This window comes from Netta rufina, assembly GCF_964035555.1.
Source record: "Netta rufina genome assembly, chromosome: 14".
Lineage (NCBI taxonomy): Eukaryota > Metazoa > Chordata > Aves > Anseriformes > Anatidae > Netta > Netta rufina.
In genome coordinates, this window is record NC_140137.1 from 17,896,079 (window position 1) to 17,912,460 (window position 16,382).

General features: G+C 45.6%; 2 protein-coding genes across 3 annotated transcripts in view; one reads left to right on the forward strand and one right to left on the reverse strand.

Moving 5' to 3' along the window:
* The first annotated feature begins 313 nt into the window (after nt 1-313).
* SKP1 (S-phase kinase associated protein 1) lies at nt 314-8,933 on the forward strand. The gene is made up of 6 exons (XM_084295101.1): nt 314-386; nt 2,214-2,310; nt 4,755-4,828; nt 6,047-6,190; nt 6,758-6,898; nt 7,642-8,933. The coding sequence occupies exons 2-6, from the start codon at nt 2,214-2,216 to the stop codon at nt 7,675-7,677; spliced, it is 492 nt and encodes a 163-aa protein (XP_084151227.1). The 5' UTR covers nt 314-386; the 3' UTR covers nt 7,678-8,933.
* A 5,091-nt stretch (nt 8,934-14,024) lies between these two features.
* TCF7 (transcription factor 7) overlaps nt 14,025-16,382 on the reverse strand; it is a gene marked incomplete at both ends in the record, with an annotated part of 62,720 nt that continues 60,362 nt past the window's right edge. Inside the window, one exon of one of the 2 annotated variants that reach the window (XM_084295287.1) lies at nt 14,025-14,328. In XM_084295287.1, coding sequence (XP_084151413.1) covers nt 14,025-14,328 — 304 coding nt within the window. The remainder of the gene's footprint in view (nt 14,329-16,382) is intronic. The other variant, XM_084295288.1, reaches the window with a different exon arrangement.

Genomic DNA, 16,382 nt, shown 5'->3' on the forward strand with positions numbered 1-16,382 from the left:
CGGGGGGCGCCTCAGCCACCGTCCCGCGGGGCCCTCCCAGCCCCCGCGAGGTGCCCGCCGCGGCCGCCGGCGCTGCCTGAAAAACGCTCGGACACCCTCCCCGCGCTCCCCTCCGCCTCCCCGCTCCTCTCCCACCCTCTCACCTCCATTCTACCTCACCGTCCTCTCTCCTAACTTCCACCCTCCCCTCTTAGGCGACGAAGAACGCGGCGTTCTCCTCAGGCGCTCTCGGCGGGCAGCCCGGCGGTTGCGAGGCAGCGCGAGGCGGGGTCCTCCTCCCCTCCCCCTCGCGCCCCTCCCCCTCTATAAAAGCGCCGCCGCAGCCGGGCCCTGAGCGCCGCCGCCGCCAGCTCCCGACAGCGCCCGCAGGACGCCGCCGCCTCGCGGTGAGGGCCTGGGGGGGGCGGCCCTGAGGGGGCTGTGAGGGGCTGGGGGGAGCCCTGAGGGGACCGTGAGGGGTTGTGAGGGGACGTGAGGGGACAGGGGGGCTCTGGGGGGGTCACGGCCCGGCGCTGGGGCTGGGGGGGGGGGGTAAGGGGCGAGGAGCGGGGCCGCTGGGCCTGGTTCAGCGCCTGGGCGCCCCTCAGAGCTCCACAGGCGGAGCTGGGCCCGGGTGGGTGCCCGGCGCTACGGGCAGGGCCGCGTTGTGTAACGGGGGGCTGCAGGGGGGGGTGGAGCGGCCAAAGGGGCTCTATGGGACCCCCCCAATCCTCCCCACTGCCCCCCTTCTCCCCACTGCCCCCCGGTGTTTTCAAGCTGCTGACTCAGAGCCATGTGTTAACCCTTTTTTTATTTCTGTGGGTGTTTGTGCACGCAGATAGCTATTTATAAACCCGCACATATGTGTTTGTGTGTGCATACGTATATTTATCCACACACACACACACGTACGCCTGTCTCTGCAACAATCATGGCTGCATCCCTCCGAAGCGCCAATCCCGGTGAGAAGCGGCCCTGTCATGCAGGGTTACGTTGCTTTGTAAACATTAACTGCCTCCCTGCTCTGCCAAATGGAAATTAAAGCAAGGAGAGCTCCAGGCTGGTGCAAGCTGCTTAATAACGCGCCTTGGCTGGCCTCCATTGGATTGGGTTTGCTGCAGTACTGTCAGGCTGAGCTGTGAGGAGCTGTGGGAGGCGTTGGGAAGGGCTGGTGGAAGTTTGCTCCAGGTAGGGCAGCTGGCTCGCCTTTGGTAGCCGGGTACCACTGCAAGGAGCTAGCACGCAGGGGTGGTGAGCTTGGGCAGGGGAAGTACATCTGGAAAGGAATTTGGAGTTCTTTGGTGCTGGGGTTTTCCTCTGCAGTGCCTTGCAGGCTGTGTTTACACAGAGCCAGGAGCAATGGTCTGCTCCTAGCAAATATCTCAAATGGTAGAGCCATTATAACGCATGGTGCTGGTCTGAGAACTGGTTATAAAGCTCTTCAGCCAGGCAGTTAGGTCTGTCGTGGCTGTTGGGTCAGCTGGTTGAGTCCAGTGATACCCACACAGACCTCAAGTGTGGTTTTGGACAGAGGCAGTGACCTAGCGGCTTGCTAGGCACTGGTATGTTACTTCTGGCTTGGAGTTAAGCATCTGGAAAGATGTTTCCTTGTAAATTTTGATTGTGACTTACTAGGATATCTTTACTGCTTATATCTTAGGTCTTATCTTGTTTGAAAAACTTTATTAAAACAAAGTTTGTTTGTTTTACCTGTGTTAAATACTTGCTTGTCTTACTGTTTCTTAATGCTAATAAAGCGCTGATGTAACTTCCTACTGTGTAAGAGCAGCGTTAAGTGCTGATCTTGTTCCTTGTAGTGGTAGAAATGAGCAGTGGTTGTTTGCATTTGAAGACAAGTATCGTTCAGGAATTGTTGTAAGCTTATTTCAAGAGAGAGATAGCTCTAGTGTTGTATCTTTAAAAAAAAAAAAAAGCACTATTGACTAATCAATTTTATATTTATTTTGAGGTTTCAACTTAAAAAAAGTTTCCTCCCTTCTCTTTTAAATTGGTGGTAGGTTTCCTTTTATTGATCCTTCTTAAGCATCAGGACTAATGAATTTAGGCCTCTTGATTCAAGCAGCAAATAACCTGGGTGTGCTGTAAGCAACACGGGGCTCTCTGCTGCTGCTCAGAAGCAATGTAAATAATGAAGGTAACTTAACGTATTTGAGTCAGCTAAGCTTGTCATGTCTGCTGGATGTTGTGTGAAAATAACTTTCCCTCTCTTATAGATGCCTTCAATTAAACTGCAGAGTTCAGATGGAGAGATTTTTGAAGTTGATGTTGAAATTGCAAAGCAGTCTGTAACCATAAAGACTATGCTGGAAGGTAAGAGTGGAGCCTGGTGCTGAGGTAGCAGTGTGTGCAGGAATGCTTCCTGGGCAGGAATTGTGACAGAGGAGACAAACTGGTATGGTGCTGAAGAAGGGTTCCCAGCCTGTAAACAGCTTGCTGTCTTAGGGCAGAACAGCTGGAGCAGTTGGTGTTGGAGCTTAAACTACATTTTGGGTGAATGTGCTCTCTCAGAGAGCTTGAAGTTCAGTCCACTTGTTACGAGCAATTCCAGTGAGGCTGATAAAATCCTAAGCCCCCCTGTTTGCTTACAGCCTACTTCAGTTTCGGGAAAGTAAGCAAATGGAACTTCTGCTCTGTATTAAAAACAAACTGTTTTATCATGCAAACCAGTCGTACTCCCTAACTGTGTTTTCTGAAATGGGATGGGAGATCAGAAACTAATGCACTGAATAAAGATCTGAAGTGAAATCTATGTTGTGAGCTTATGCAGTGAAATAAGGTGGGGTAAATACTTGGTTCTGATCTCTTGCTGACATGAGTTTGAAACAAAAGAACTCATGGTGGGGGAGGGGAAATTGCCAGATGGCTGGGATACAGAGCAAGCTGTGTCTAATCTGTCTGGTGCAAATCCTCATTGTTTACTGTTTTTTTTTTCTAGCTTTTGGGTGTGTTCACAAATCAACTTAGAAAAAATCTTTTCATAGATATAGTTAAAATGATGTCCTGGGGTATAAACCTTTGCCTGGTTGTGACACCTTACACGTAAGAACAACAACAACAAGGTTGAAGTGCTCCAACCATTGCACACTCTGCTTAATGAGCTGCTTTCGAACCTCCAAGCAACACGAGCAGGAAACACAGCAGTTGGTGGGAATACTGGGGAGCATCACTCCGTCCCATTCCCTCACGCGCAGGCTGTGTCACTGCCAGCGTTCGGTGGCACGCGTGTGGCTGGAAGTTAGGTGTGGGGAGTGTTGTCAGCTAGGCACCGCCAGCTGGACTGATCTGAGCAAGGAGCAGCCTCCTCGCACAGATAAAAGGCGCCTCGCAGTACGGGTGGTTAAGCATCAGCAGTTAATAAACAGGGCTTTGTATTTCTGGTGCCCTGAGTGAAGGGGGAGGAGCTGGGAGGAGGGGTTGCATCAGGCATCACAAGCCCACCAGCGAAGTGTTAATTTTCTGATAACTGAAATCCCAGTGCTGGAGGGGCGGGGGGGAGCTGAGCAGAGTTGGCCAGTGCTGGGGTACTGCTCAAATAACAGTCAGTCACTTCTTACACTGGTATCTGCATGTTCAAAGTACGCGTTTGAAATTTCCAGTAATTGGTGACTTTATGCAGTACCCTTTAATGTCAATATTTTGGTTTCAGAACCTATAAAACTAGTTAATTTAAACAAAAAGTAGTACTACCTGATGTCCCCCTAATGACAGTGGTTGACTTGTCTAAATACAGAAGCACACGCTGTTTTACTTGTGTGCAAATCTGATCAGGGATGGTGTCACAGCTGTTCTTAAAATTAAATTCCTCAATGTTGTAGAACTGGCTCATCTGTGCTTGAGTGGAGGCCTGTGTTATTCAGCTACGTAGCTGATACACAATGCTGATCTATGAGAGCTGGGGTGTCATTCAGCTATTGGATAATAAATAAATAAAAAATTGCCTATTCTCTATTCAGTGGTATTTCTTCTGTGTAAAGAGTCCAAATTTTAATTGTCTTGTTTTGACTTTGACTCCCAAATCGCATCAAGAGCTGAAGTGACAAACCATCCAGTTCTGTCATGCTCTTGTTGACAGGCTTCTAAAACAGTGATTATAGGAAACTTTATGCTGTAAATGCATATTTGTTTTCTTTAATTGAAGGATTTGTGTTACTGTGTTACCAGCCAAAGAAATCTGCATGCTCAGAATCAATGCAGGTGCTTCGGAGGCCAGCTAACTAGCATCTCAATGGCTGCGGTATTTACTGCTGCTGTGTGAGACAAAACATCGGCTGCACTTACCCCAGGAGGTCTAAGTGCTTACTTAATGATAAATTGAATCGGGGATTTCAGTTGGAGCGATTTGGTTGAACTTGTGGCTTCAGATCTTGAAAGTGGTAAAAATATTTAAATACTTTTCTTTGGGTTCTTGAACATACTGCATTCCCAGAGCACAAAACTATCAAGTTCTGCTCTAAACAAGTAACTGGCTGCTGAACTGACTGTTCGTGCTCAAAGCATAGCGGCATCTCATCTGAGGCAGCCTTACTAGTTACCAGGTTATACCAACCTGAGGTTAAGTATGTTTAATGCAGCCAGTGCTCTGCAGAGCCTCACCAAAAATATCCAAGTTTCTGGCTAACCCAGTTATAGCTCCTTTGCTACCAGGCCATTCAGCCTCAGTGTTGATAAAACAGGGGAGAATTGTTGAGGCAGCCCAGTTCGGGGAAAATCAATTCTTTTGTCTGCCGATTGCTTAGTCATCTTTCCTTTTTTAGATTTGGGAATGGATGATGAAGGTGATGATGACCCAGTCCCTCTTCCAAATGTTAATGCAGCTATTTTAAAAAAGGTAAGATGCTGAAAGTTGCAGTATTATATACCAGTAATGAAATACAGAATTAACGATGGAGTCAGAGATGTACCATAAAAAACATTTATTATGTCTTAGCATGAGCTTAATCAATATGAGGTACATGAGCACAGGCAGCTGGGCTGTCTGAGAACAGCCTAGGGGGTGAGGCTGGCAGCTAGCGGCAGAAGACCTGCAGGAGTCACCTTCTGGAAGGTTTCCTTCCTGTGGTATCGAGGTGGTGCCTGACATCTGTGCACGCTGGCATTTCAGGGCTTTAAAGCTCTGATTCGAACTGAGGTGACTGTTCATGAGATCCAAATGTAAGGAAATTCATGAAAGGATGAAAGCACAGGCAGTGGTGGGAGTTAGTGACAGTAAGCGTGTTGTGCAGGTGCCGTGCTGTGTGGCACTGAAATGCTTCATAGCCACTGTACACTCCTGGTGTTAAATTTAATAATAGAGCGTGATTACTGTTGGGTCAAATGAAAAAAAATGGAAAAAGCGTGTTGTGGGACCTTAAGATGCTTTTTACTCTGAGCCAAAGTAAGTGCTGGACTGTGGGGTTAGTACAGGTTTGGGAATTACTTCTCTGTGGAGGTACATGTAATTAACTTCTAACTTGGGAATTACTTCGGGTTGGCAGAATGGAACAGGATTTTACAGTAGATATCTATTCCTTTGAATTGACTGGGTGCTGAGATAGGGTTTAATTTTATTTAAAATAAATAACACCTTAGTTTGCAAGGTTTTGTTTTCTAGGTGAACTCTGCACTGTACAGAGTGTGTACAGACTGTGGAGTCCTGTGGGTAGCTAATAGCTCTCTATACTCTTCCCCTTTATAGTATTCTGTTCAGTACGATTTTTTTTTCCCTGTTCTTCAAATAGTGCAAAAGCCTCAAAATGAGGCTTAGGTTTTGTCTGCACAGTTCTGTGTTAGCTCAGGGCTTACTGTTAATACCGGGAGCTGCCTTTTAGGATCCAAAGTATTTAATTTACTAGCTACTGTCTCAAGTGGTCTTCTTGAAGGCTGTTGAACTCTGGGATTGGGAATTGATTCTTCTAAGATGAATCATAGAACATGCTCCATTACCTTGTATTTTCTAATATTGATCTAGAGCAGAAGGTACAGTTCTTCTAAAATGAAGCTAAGTTAGAGTTGGGGTCTAGTGGAAGAATCACTCGGATAAAAAAATTAATACCAAAACTATAATTAGGTGATTCAGTGGTGCACCCATCACAAAGATGATCCACCTCCTCCTGAGGATGATGAGAACAAAGAGAAAAGAACAGATGACATCCCTGTGTGGGATCAAGAATTCCTGAAAGTAGACCAAGGAACACTTTTTGAACTTATCCTGGTAAGTACGTTCCTGAAGCATCAAGACTGTTCCTGTGCAGTGCCCTCTGTTTGTTTACAAATACAGTCCTAATGCTTCTGGAGTAACTTCTTAATGGGGGGAAATGTGGGTTGTGCAAGTAGTTCTGGCAGCTACTGCTGGGTGAAATCAGTGAATGTTAGGATGTTAACCTCATGCTAGGGAGTGAGGTTTGTTTTAGCTTTTTTTTGTTGTGAGGTTTGTCTAGCTTTATTTTTTTAAATTTGTACTTTTTGTGGTACTGTGACCCAGTCGTACTTGTCTTAGGTAGTTAACAGCAGGTAAACGCTGAAGATCTCAGATGTCTTTGGGATTCTGAAAGCCCTGTGTAGAAGAAGGGGATGGGTCTCTCATGGTAGAAATAGCTCCTGTTTTGGCAAGGAAGTTTTAGGTACTGTTATTTCAAGGTTCTAGCTAGAAGCTTCTCAAAGTGGAGATGATGTGATTGTGGTTACAGCGTTTTACAGTGCTGTAAGCAAAATGTTGGTAGTACATCTACAGAGGCAGAAAAATGATACCAAGGCTTTAAATTTGGAAACTCTTCTACAGGCTGCAAATTACTTGGACATCAAAGGCTTGCTTGATGTCACATGCAAGACAGTTGCAAACATGATCAAGGGAAAAACTCCAGAAGAAATTCGCAAGACATTCAATATTAAGAATGACTTCACTGAAGAGGAAGAAGCACAGGTACTTGATCTGGGTTTAATTATAATTTAGCTTTTTTCCTACTGAATCAAATGTGCAATGTTTCATAATTTTGTGTGTGATGCAACTGACTGGTTATTAACAATATATGTAAACTAATGCATTAACTACTCATGCTTGGATTGCTGCTGGTGAAAGACCTTCCAGTGCCTACAGTGCTGGCAGCCCATTACTTGTAGAAGGTCAGAAAGTGTTGACTTCTTAGAACACATGTGTGCCTTGTGAGAAAGGAAGTAGGATTGCTTATGGGAGTCTTGGATTGCGGTTATGGAGCTGTAGTAACAGAGCTGGTGTGCTCTTGCATGCGGCTTGAAAGGTAAGATGCTTAGATTCCCAGCTCTAAGTCATTAATTCATCGCCTTCAGAACATCAACAACAAATGAAGTGCCAAATGGTTAAGCTGGGAAAGATCAGACCAAGATACCTTGTTTAAATACAAGGGCAGTGAATTGTATGCTTTAGTGTGTCTCCAGTACTGTGTCACGAAGCCAGCAGTTAAGGTTTAAGCCAGTCCATTTGTTTTACTTGGTGAAACAATTCGGTTCTGATCAAATCTGGGCACGAGAAGTTTCTTGATTTCTAGGGATAAACAGGTCAATTCAGAAGTCTTTGTAGTTAAATTGTGCACGTATAAGGGAAGCTGCTTCCAAGCGCACACCTTTCTGCAGTAAGTAATCCTGAACGTTTATGGGAATTGGCAGCTAACTTGAGAAATCTTCTTTCAGGTACGTAAAGAGAACCAGTGGTGTGAAGAGAAGTGAAGTATTGTGCCTGACACTCGAACACTGTAAGGATTGTTCCAAATACTAGTTGCACTGCTCTGTTCATAATTGTTAATATTAGACAAATGCAGCAGCAAATGAAGTTGTGTTAGCAGGATATTGTTCCCTTTGCATGTGTAGTGTTTTTTTTGAGTATAAATTTAAATCTTCTGAGTTTTTACTAGTGTAATTGGATGTCTTTTTACTTTACTCTGCAACGAATAAAACTGATCTAAGTGTGGATTCTGTATGGGAAGTAGCACTTAAGGTTGTCATTTTCATTACTCTTTTTAACTGTTCCAAGTCCAGTTACAATCTTAAGCATTGACTTCACCATTGTAAATAAAACCACCTATGATTTCTTCCTCAAGAACAAAACACTTACGTACAGGGTATTGATAGCTTCAGAGAGGAAAAAACACCTAAAATGTGTCTTGGGGAACTACGTGAAGTTTAAAAAAAATGTTGCTGATTTCTTCCAAAAGCATTTTGGGAATATTAGTATTACTTAAAGCTATATAACTTTAAAGGTTGTTCTTCTGCATTTAAAAAAAAAAAAAAAAAAAAAGAAAAAAAGAAAAAAAATCTGTCCACTTTCTTGTCCTGTTAGTCTTGCCTGATAGACTAGTGTAAGGTGTAATCTAGGGCTAAGCAAGCTCCTGAGAGTTAAATTGGAATACTTCAACCATGTCTTGAAGACCTGCCTCTAGCTGTTAGCAATTGGAGAGTGTGTTGCTTTATGCACAGGACAGGTGTGTTTTTATACTTCTTGCTAAAAGTGGAATCCAGGTTTGACCAAAAATGACTGACATTACCAAAGTTAATATTATTGACCTGTGCATGCCATTAGTGGCTGTTTTTAGGCAATTTTAAACAATCCTTGTGATGTAGCTCTTTAAAACATGGTTTCATGTGTCCACAGGAAATCCTTTTGCCTCTGTATGTGATACTTCAGCTTGTAGAGACTTAATTATTGCATACAAAGCTAATGCAGTATCAAGCTTGACTTCTTTGGACAAAGCCACTTGCAACTAGTTAAACAGTAACTGGTTTCCTGATTTTTATTATTATTTTTTTTTACAGTTCCCTTATAGGGAGTAGGGGATGGTTGTGTGGTAGATCTTTGAGGTGTGCTCTTAGCTTGTATTGCATTCCATTCTCTGTATAAACCTTAGAGTAGAATGAACCTTAATAAACATACTTAACTCACTTTAAATGTGTTTCACTTCTGAATTAATAAAGGGCTTTTAAACTTTTGTTTGCAAATGGTTCTAGTTATTTGAAACCAGACAATCCTAGTGTCATTCACTACTGAATATACAAATACTAGTACTGAGGGAGCACCTAATTGAAATAAAATCTTTTGTTTTAAATGACTGTAATGCAAGTCACTAGTCAGCCACAGTGGGTTGCTCAAATTAAGTCTGAAGCTAAATCCAGATGGATTTTTTTGATGGCTTACCAGCTTTTTAGGTAATCTTGCTTTGATGTAGCCATTAATGAAAGCATTCATAACTTGGTCTAAAGCAGCGCTCAGATCCGTGCTTTGGATGCAGCTGCTGGTCACATGCTTATTCATAAGGCTGCTGGGCCTGTGTCTGTGCTGGTGATGGCATTGTCAGTGGGCATAAAATACTCCAGCGCTGCAGATTTGGATGGATGAAGCAGCTTTCCCAGCATCCTGTATTGCAAACAAAGCAACTCAAAGTGCTGCTAGAGAAAAGCTTCTGATAAGGATTCTTGTAGTTGAATATTCAGCTGAACCTGGGTTCTTTCAGGAAACAAATCCATCTCTGTGCGTGAAGCACAGAGTGTCCCAGGATCACCCGGGTTCCATTCCTGGAGTGCTGTGCTTCTGATACAGAAGCCTCGCACTGTAATTGTGCTCAAAGGCAGAAACGTGTGTGTGATTCCTGTAGGGGCTGGTCAGCGGGCTGGGATCTGTGTCTTGGCAGCTGCTGCCTGACGCCGTGCCTCTGTGCTGAAGGATGAGGAAGAGGCAGAGCTTGTCTTCCGTGTTACCCTGCTTCTACTTGGTTTGCACAAAACACACCTGTGGCAAGACTTGCTAATTATTAAGGCAGCTTGCCTAACAAATAACCCCTCAGCTTCACCACGAAAGCATTTGACCGCAGTGGCCTTTGCTGAAGGTCCGGAGTGGTGCCAGTGGGCAGCTGATAGGAGGAGTGCGCACACAACTCCTGCAACTGTGGTGGTAGAGTAATATGCACAACAAAGGGCTGTTGTGCTCAGAGGTTTATATGGCTGTGACAAATTTTAATATTCTTAGTAGGCCAGGTTGTTAGGATTCCATGTGACTTATTTTCTCTGGAATTACCCTGTAGTGCTGTCTCAGACTCCATTCAAATTCTGTAGCTGCCAGACGGGTATGTCAGTGTGAGAAAACGCCTTTTTTAACCTCTGAATGTCCAACCTCTCGGCTGTCTCATCCGTTCGAGCAATTAGAGCTGGGCTGTAGAGAACCAGCCTCTCTATGAAGGTGCTGTGGGATAGTTTGGGGTCCACTGCAGCTGCTACATGGGCTTTCCTGGACCTGATGCCTGCTGTTGTAAAAGACAGAGGCTGCGTATTTTGGAATTTCTGAAAGGGAGACACCAACCGAGTTCCCATTGCTAAGCTTTATTTTTCTGTTTAACTTGTATGGTGCTGCCTTACTTTATTTATTTTTTCCCCAGTCATGGCCTTTTCAGAGAGCTGCTCTTGGCAGAAGTGATTAAATGGGCTGTGGAGAGGAGGAGGAAGTCATCTGTAGTGATTGTTTTACATAAAATATATATTTCCTTAGTCTTGGTTTACAATTTCAGTCTTACCTCTGTTGAAGACTATTGGCAATTATTCTAAAAAGTGTTTAAACATACAAATGCTGGAAAAAAAAAAGCAAGAATCTTCTTTGTTTCCAAGGAATAACTGTTTGACACCTTGATAGGTTTATAACTTCCAGTGGCCTATTCTGAATAGCCAGTCTGGCAATTACTTTATTTATAAAGCTATAAACATATTTTGAACATAAAAGCCAAAAAATACAAACTCAATGAAGTAAAAAAATTACAACAAATGATGGAGAATCATTGGACAAATGAAAGTACAGCTGCAAAACATTTATCCCTGCTACATACATACAGTGGTTTTACTTGGTTTAATGAAGTGGTATTTCCATGACTTCTACATTCAAACTGGTTTCAGGAATTCAAATGCGTATTTCAAGAAAAGTTGAAATTGCTGTAAAAGAACTAAAAAAAAAATCTTGTTGCGATAAAAACTTAAGGGCAAAGTTTTCCTTCTATTACAAAAGAGCATTAACACAAAAGAGTAACACTTCATATAGCATTTCTAAAGACACTTTTTTGGTATTAATAAACGTAGCTCTGTTTTGGCATTGATTGTTAACCGTAGGGCACGTAGCACGAGTTGCTCACGCTTGCTGTTCTGTCTCAGAAAGGGGCAGTTTAAAGGTCTGTTTCTTGCATGTTTTGGGGGAGGAGGGGGATTAAATTTTCTCAGACCAGTACGAACTGACGCTGGTAGGTGCACCAGGTGGAAATGGTGTCTGTCCTGCAGTAGCTGAAGCCACGGGGCGAGGTCTGGCACAGAGCAGGGCGCAGGGCCCCGTTTTGGGGCATCGGTCAGAAAAGGGGGGCAGGTGGAGGTGTCAGCGCTGCGCCTGCGCCCTGCACGCACAGGGAAAGGTCCCGCAGGAGGGGAGCAGCGCGGTGCACCAGGAGACTGCAGGAATCAGATGGAATAAACGTGGTGAGGGGAGGCTGCAATACAGACGGGCCTTTCCCTGCTCAGCGTGCCCCGAACCAAGGCAGGCAGCCCGAACGCCGTGGAGGGCCCTGAGTAGCCTTGAAATAAGCGGGTGAAAGTCCTAACGAGTTCTGAAATGAGTGACGGCTGTTCTGGGCATGCCGGTGCTACTCGACCCTTGGTCAAGATGCGCAGCTTAATACTGTGCAGGACTTTCCCCTAAATTTCCTCTGGTGTTATTTAAACACATCTGCTTTTTTTATTTTTTTGTTTTATACCCCTCTTTGCTTTGCTGCTAAGTTACATCTTATCCCACCACCACCTAGTGATCAGGTATTAGGGTGTGCCAGCCTTACGCTAGGCCACTGATGGGCTGAGTGTGGCTGATTTGTCAGCTGTGGCTTTTACAGTAGTTGACACTTCTACAGCACCTTACATCAGAGTCACCATGAAAAGTGGTCAGCTGAGACACAGCTTTTTTTTTTTTTTTTTAGATTTTTTTTTTTATATATATATAAGAAGAATCTATGTCAGGTCTGGGAATAGTCTGCTGAGTTCCTCTGTTCAGCACTGGACCATGCTGTTGTCTAAGCTTTCTAAAATAATTTAAAACTGAGCAGATTGTGTGGTGATCTAGTGCTATGTAATTAACCCTCCGAGTGCCGTAAGGACATGGCCAAGTACAGGTGGACGGCGCTTCAGGTAATGTCACTTCTCTGAGGGTTAAAACGACTTTCAGGTTTGTGCACGTAGCTTTCATTCAGTGCTTCTGAAGTTACATTTACACAGGAGAGGAATTAAGCAATAGGTTTAGATCTAAGCTAAAACTGGAATTAAAAAGTCTACACTACTATAAGCAAAAGTACCTAAATAAAGGGAATAAACCCAAAGATGCTCTACAGACTAATCTTTTTTTTTTTTTAAAGTTTTTGATCTTTGATGCATTAACTTGCTTAAAAAGTTGTTTAGTCCAATGTAAAAAAATTAGGGTTTTTGTTTTTGTGTTAAGAAAAAAATATAAAAATATTTTTACATTATAAAGGTCATCTTAAATTTCTTGCAGTTCTACAATAATATTACTACATAATTTGCATTCAGTACTCTAAAACCTATTCTGTAAAGTAGAAAAAAATAGATCCCCCTCTCCCTCTGTCTGTTGTTATTTTTCTCTTCAGCAGTCTAGAATACATTTCTTTCAGGCAGATTCTGCTCTCTGTGACAGGTATGCAAATGTGTAGTAAATCAATAACTTTTTGGGGATTTACATCAGTTTATGGTGGAGATCAGAATCTGTCCACAGTGTTTTTGTTTGTCAAGCTCAACATATAAATAAAATACCAGAAACTGGTAAATGTTTTCAAGCTGGAGAGAAGACATTAACATTTGGCATCGTTATGGAGGTAGAGGGAAGATCTCTCAGAAAAAGCTAGAATAAGTTTTTTTTTGTTTTTTTTTTTTTGTTTTTTTAAAGTTCTACACCAAATCATCAAGAAATGGTTTTGATCTTGCAGAGGGTAAGTACGGATTGTAAGTAGAGAGCCGGGCAGTGTGCTGCTCTGCTCCCGGCCTGCCCCGGGGAAGGGGAGAGCCAAGAGGGGGCAGAGCACACGCGGCCGCCTGTCCTCACCCCTGCTTGCCAAGGGAAAGGCTCTGGGACGGGCGTTACGGCTTTACACCTGCTGTGCTCCTCCCGTGAGCCAGTGCACAGCTGGTTGCAGAGTTTGAGGCTTTTTGAGGCTGCCCCCAGGCTGTTGGATGGGAAATTCGGCTGCCAGAGATGCAGGGACCGAGTCACGACAGCAAGGGAGGCCCCGCACCAACGCGGGCAGCAGTCAGACCTCCTGCTGTGCCTGGTCAGCGCCCCGCTTTGCTCTGCTAGTGGGATCGACGTCTGCACAGAGACCTGTTACCTGTAAACAGTACCTTCCTGTCCTCGGACACGAAGCTTAAAAAACACACCTCATTTGTTTAAATATTTCATCTATCGGTTGGATCAGGGAGCTAGCATCGCTACATTTAGTCTTCAGACACGAGGGCTTTTACAAAATGCTCCTGTTCCAGCTTTTCCAGCCCTGTGGTACAACAGCTACGGGAGATCTGTGACCGACTACAGTTTAAAGCAGCTCAGAAGGCAGGAAATGGAAGCCAGTGTTAGATTTATAGCACCTACCACCTACTGCAGCAAGCTGGGGGTTCCTCTTTGCTTTCTGCCATACTTGGAGATAATGCAGGAAAAAAGAAAAAAAAAGAAAAACAAAAAAGAAAAACCCCAAACAAACAAAAAAAGCAGCACAGGGCAGGGACAAAAGGCTTGTTTACTCATCAGCACTTAGAAATTTTGGCAAATATTTTTTTTTAACCTTTTTTTTAAAGTCACTTTTCTATCTTTAACCACCACCCCCCCCCCCAAAAAAAAAATAAACAAAAAAAAAGAGAGTTTTCCAGCATCCTTAAATCATTCCGTCGCCTAACTTTGCAAGTTTGACAGTGAACTTGGGGAGTTTTTGGACGGGCCTCCGGTGCTGTGGAGCGAGCAAGGTGCCCGGTGTCTCAGCCAAGGCGGGCGGGCGGGCGCGGGGCTACGTCCCCGCGGGGGCCACGCTGTGCGCCGGGGGCTCGGCGGGCGTGCGGGGCGAGCGGTGGGCGCTCGGTCTGGAGGAGCTGGCGGCCGGGCCGGCGTGGGCCGAGACGGGGAAGGGGTCGGGAGGCTCTCGGTGCGCGGAGGCAGCGGGGGCTGCGGGCTGGTCTGAAGGGAAAGCAGAGGGTACGCGTTGGAGTGCATCCAGGGGAGAGGGAGGGGAGTCTATAGCACTTCCATCGGAAGAAACTGGGCTGGCACAGCGTCCTTCTCCTTGTAAGTACCGAATGCACTTCTTTTTCCTCCTAAGAACAGTGAAGAGAGTTAGCCGTGAATAGCGGGCGAGCCTGCGGACATGCACCTAAGGGCGGGTGGGTGGCGGTGCGGGGCGAGGGGGCTCGCAGCCGGCTCTGCGGGGGTCCTGGGTGGCCAGGACCGAGTGGCCGTGGGCTTGTGGCCCTGTTGGGGTGGCCGTGGGCTTGTGGCCGTGACGGGGTGGCTGTGGGCGGGTGGCCATGACCATGAGCGGCTCCCCCCAGCGCCCGCCAGGGGGCGATAAAATGGCGGCGGGGCCAGGCCCCGTCAGGGCAGAGCCCGCTGAGGGCCAAATCCCGGCCCCATGGGGGCCAAGGACCGGCCCGTCCTTGCTGTGGGCACAAAGCTCTGGCCGTGACAGGGATCCCCGCTGCGATGCGGCACAACCCGTGCCCTTCTTGTTTGCCCCGTGGGATGCAGCCCCAGCGCTCGCTGCCAGGACCCCATCGGTTTTTGGCTTTCCTCCCAAGGCAATGCCGGTCAACCCAAACTGTCAATGTCTCAGGAGTGTTTTTGCCTGTAGCACGTTTCCTACCGCTCTCCTAGACTTGCATGCAATGTATCATCTACTTAGCTCTATTTTTTTTTTTTTTCTGCAGCAAAAGCCTCTGATCTCAGCCTATTCGTAACACCTCTGACCCTCCAAATACTTCACATTCACTCCTGCCTCTGACTCAGTGACACGGCCGAGCTGAAGGCACTCAACAGGCTCGTGAGGAAGGAGGAAAAAGGCCAGCGACCGGCTGGCGGAGGGCACGGTCTGAGGCTGGCTGAGGTCCTGCCTGAGATGCCAGAGCAGCTCTGAGCCGTTCGCAAGACTCGTTTGTCTCTGGAGCATCCATCACCTTTCAATCTACTAACTAGGCCAAGGAAAAGCTGCTAGGACAGTGCCACCCTTCACACTTCAGCCCAGGGCTTTCCTGGGCAAAAAGTGTTCACGGTGATCTGTCTCCTCGGAAGCTGAGGCACAAGCTCAAAGTGCAGTGCACACACACACACACACAGCAGGGGGTTCGGCAGAGGTGTGTGAATGAGCAGCCAGGGGCAGATCTGCTCACAAAAAGGGTTTCACAGAGAAGTACCCAGCTGCTGACAATCACTCCCCGCTAGCCCCACATTCCTAGTAAGAAACTGCTGCTCCTCTGTTGGATGTGCTGTCCCCTGTTGGTCTGGGGGCTCAAAAATACAAGCCACACATTGTCCTTGCTGTAGCCAGACTTGGACATGGTTTCACTGCATCCCAGGACAATTCTGCTGTTTGGGACCAAAAGCAGGAACATGTAGCCTGTGTTTACCTGAGCTCCAGTTGCCATCTCACACGGAGATGACCCGTTCCTGGCTATTCAGGTAGCACCTCGCACTGTCTCACGCTGTCTGTACACGCTCTGTATGGAGTTGGTTTTCCTTCTCTTCTCCTGACAGAGCCCTCATGTCACCTGCTCTGAGCAGCTCAGTAGTTTTAAACAATAGAGCTCTCAAGATGTCACCTTAACAGTAGCGAGGGAACAATTCCTCTGCTGGAGATGCTGTTAATGACTTTATAGCTAAAATAGCTAAAAAGAATGTCTTCCTCCTGCTCAGCTCCCTGCCTCGACTGTCTCATCTGAGGAAAACAGATCAAATGGAGAACTTGCTAATGCGGGCACACACCTTTCTTTGATCTTACTAATGAAAAACCAGACAGTGTTGGAATATGCATTAACTAGCCCAGTATTAAACATGACTTTGCACTGGATGTGAACAAGAGAAGTGGTATTACTGCTGTCAGTGTCATAGTTAGCTGTGGTGACCCAATTAATGTGATATGAAACACGACAGCCCTGCTGAATGGAATATTTAACACAGGTTATTCTGCACGGGCTGTAATTTCCCAGAGCAGACAAACCTCAGGACAAGCTGTGTTTCCCACAGACATTTCAGGAGTAGCTGCAGGACCGAGAGTTTCAACGACCTACTTGTGAGATGATACAAATCTATCCATTCCATCCACTGATTCAATTAGATGTAAAATAACGGAGAAAAAGCAGATCTGATACTACAGATT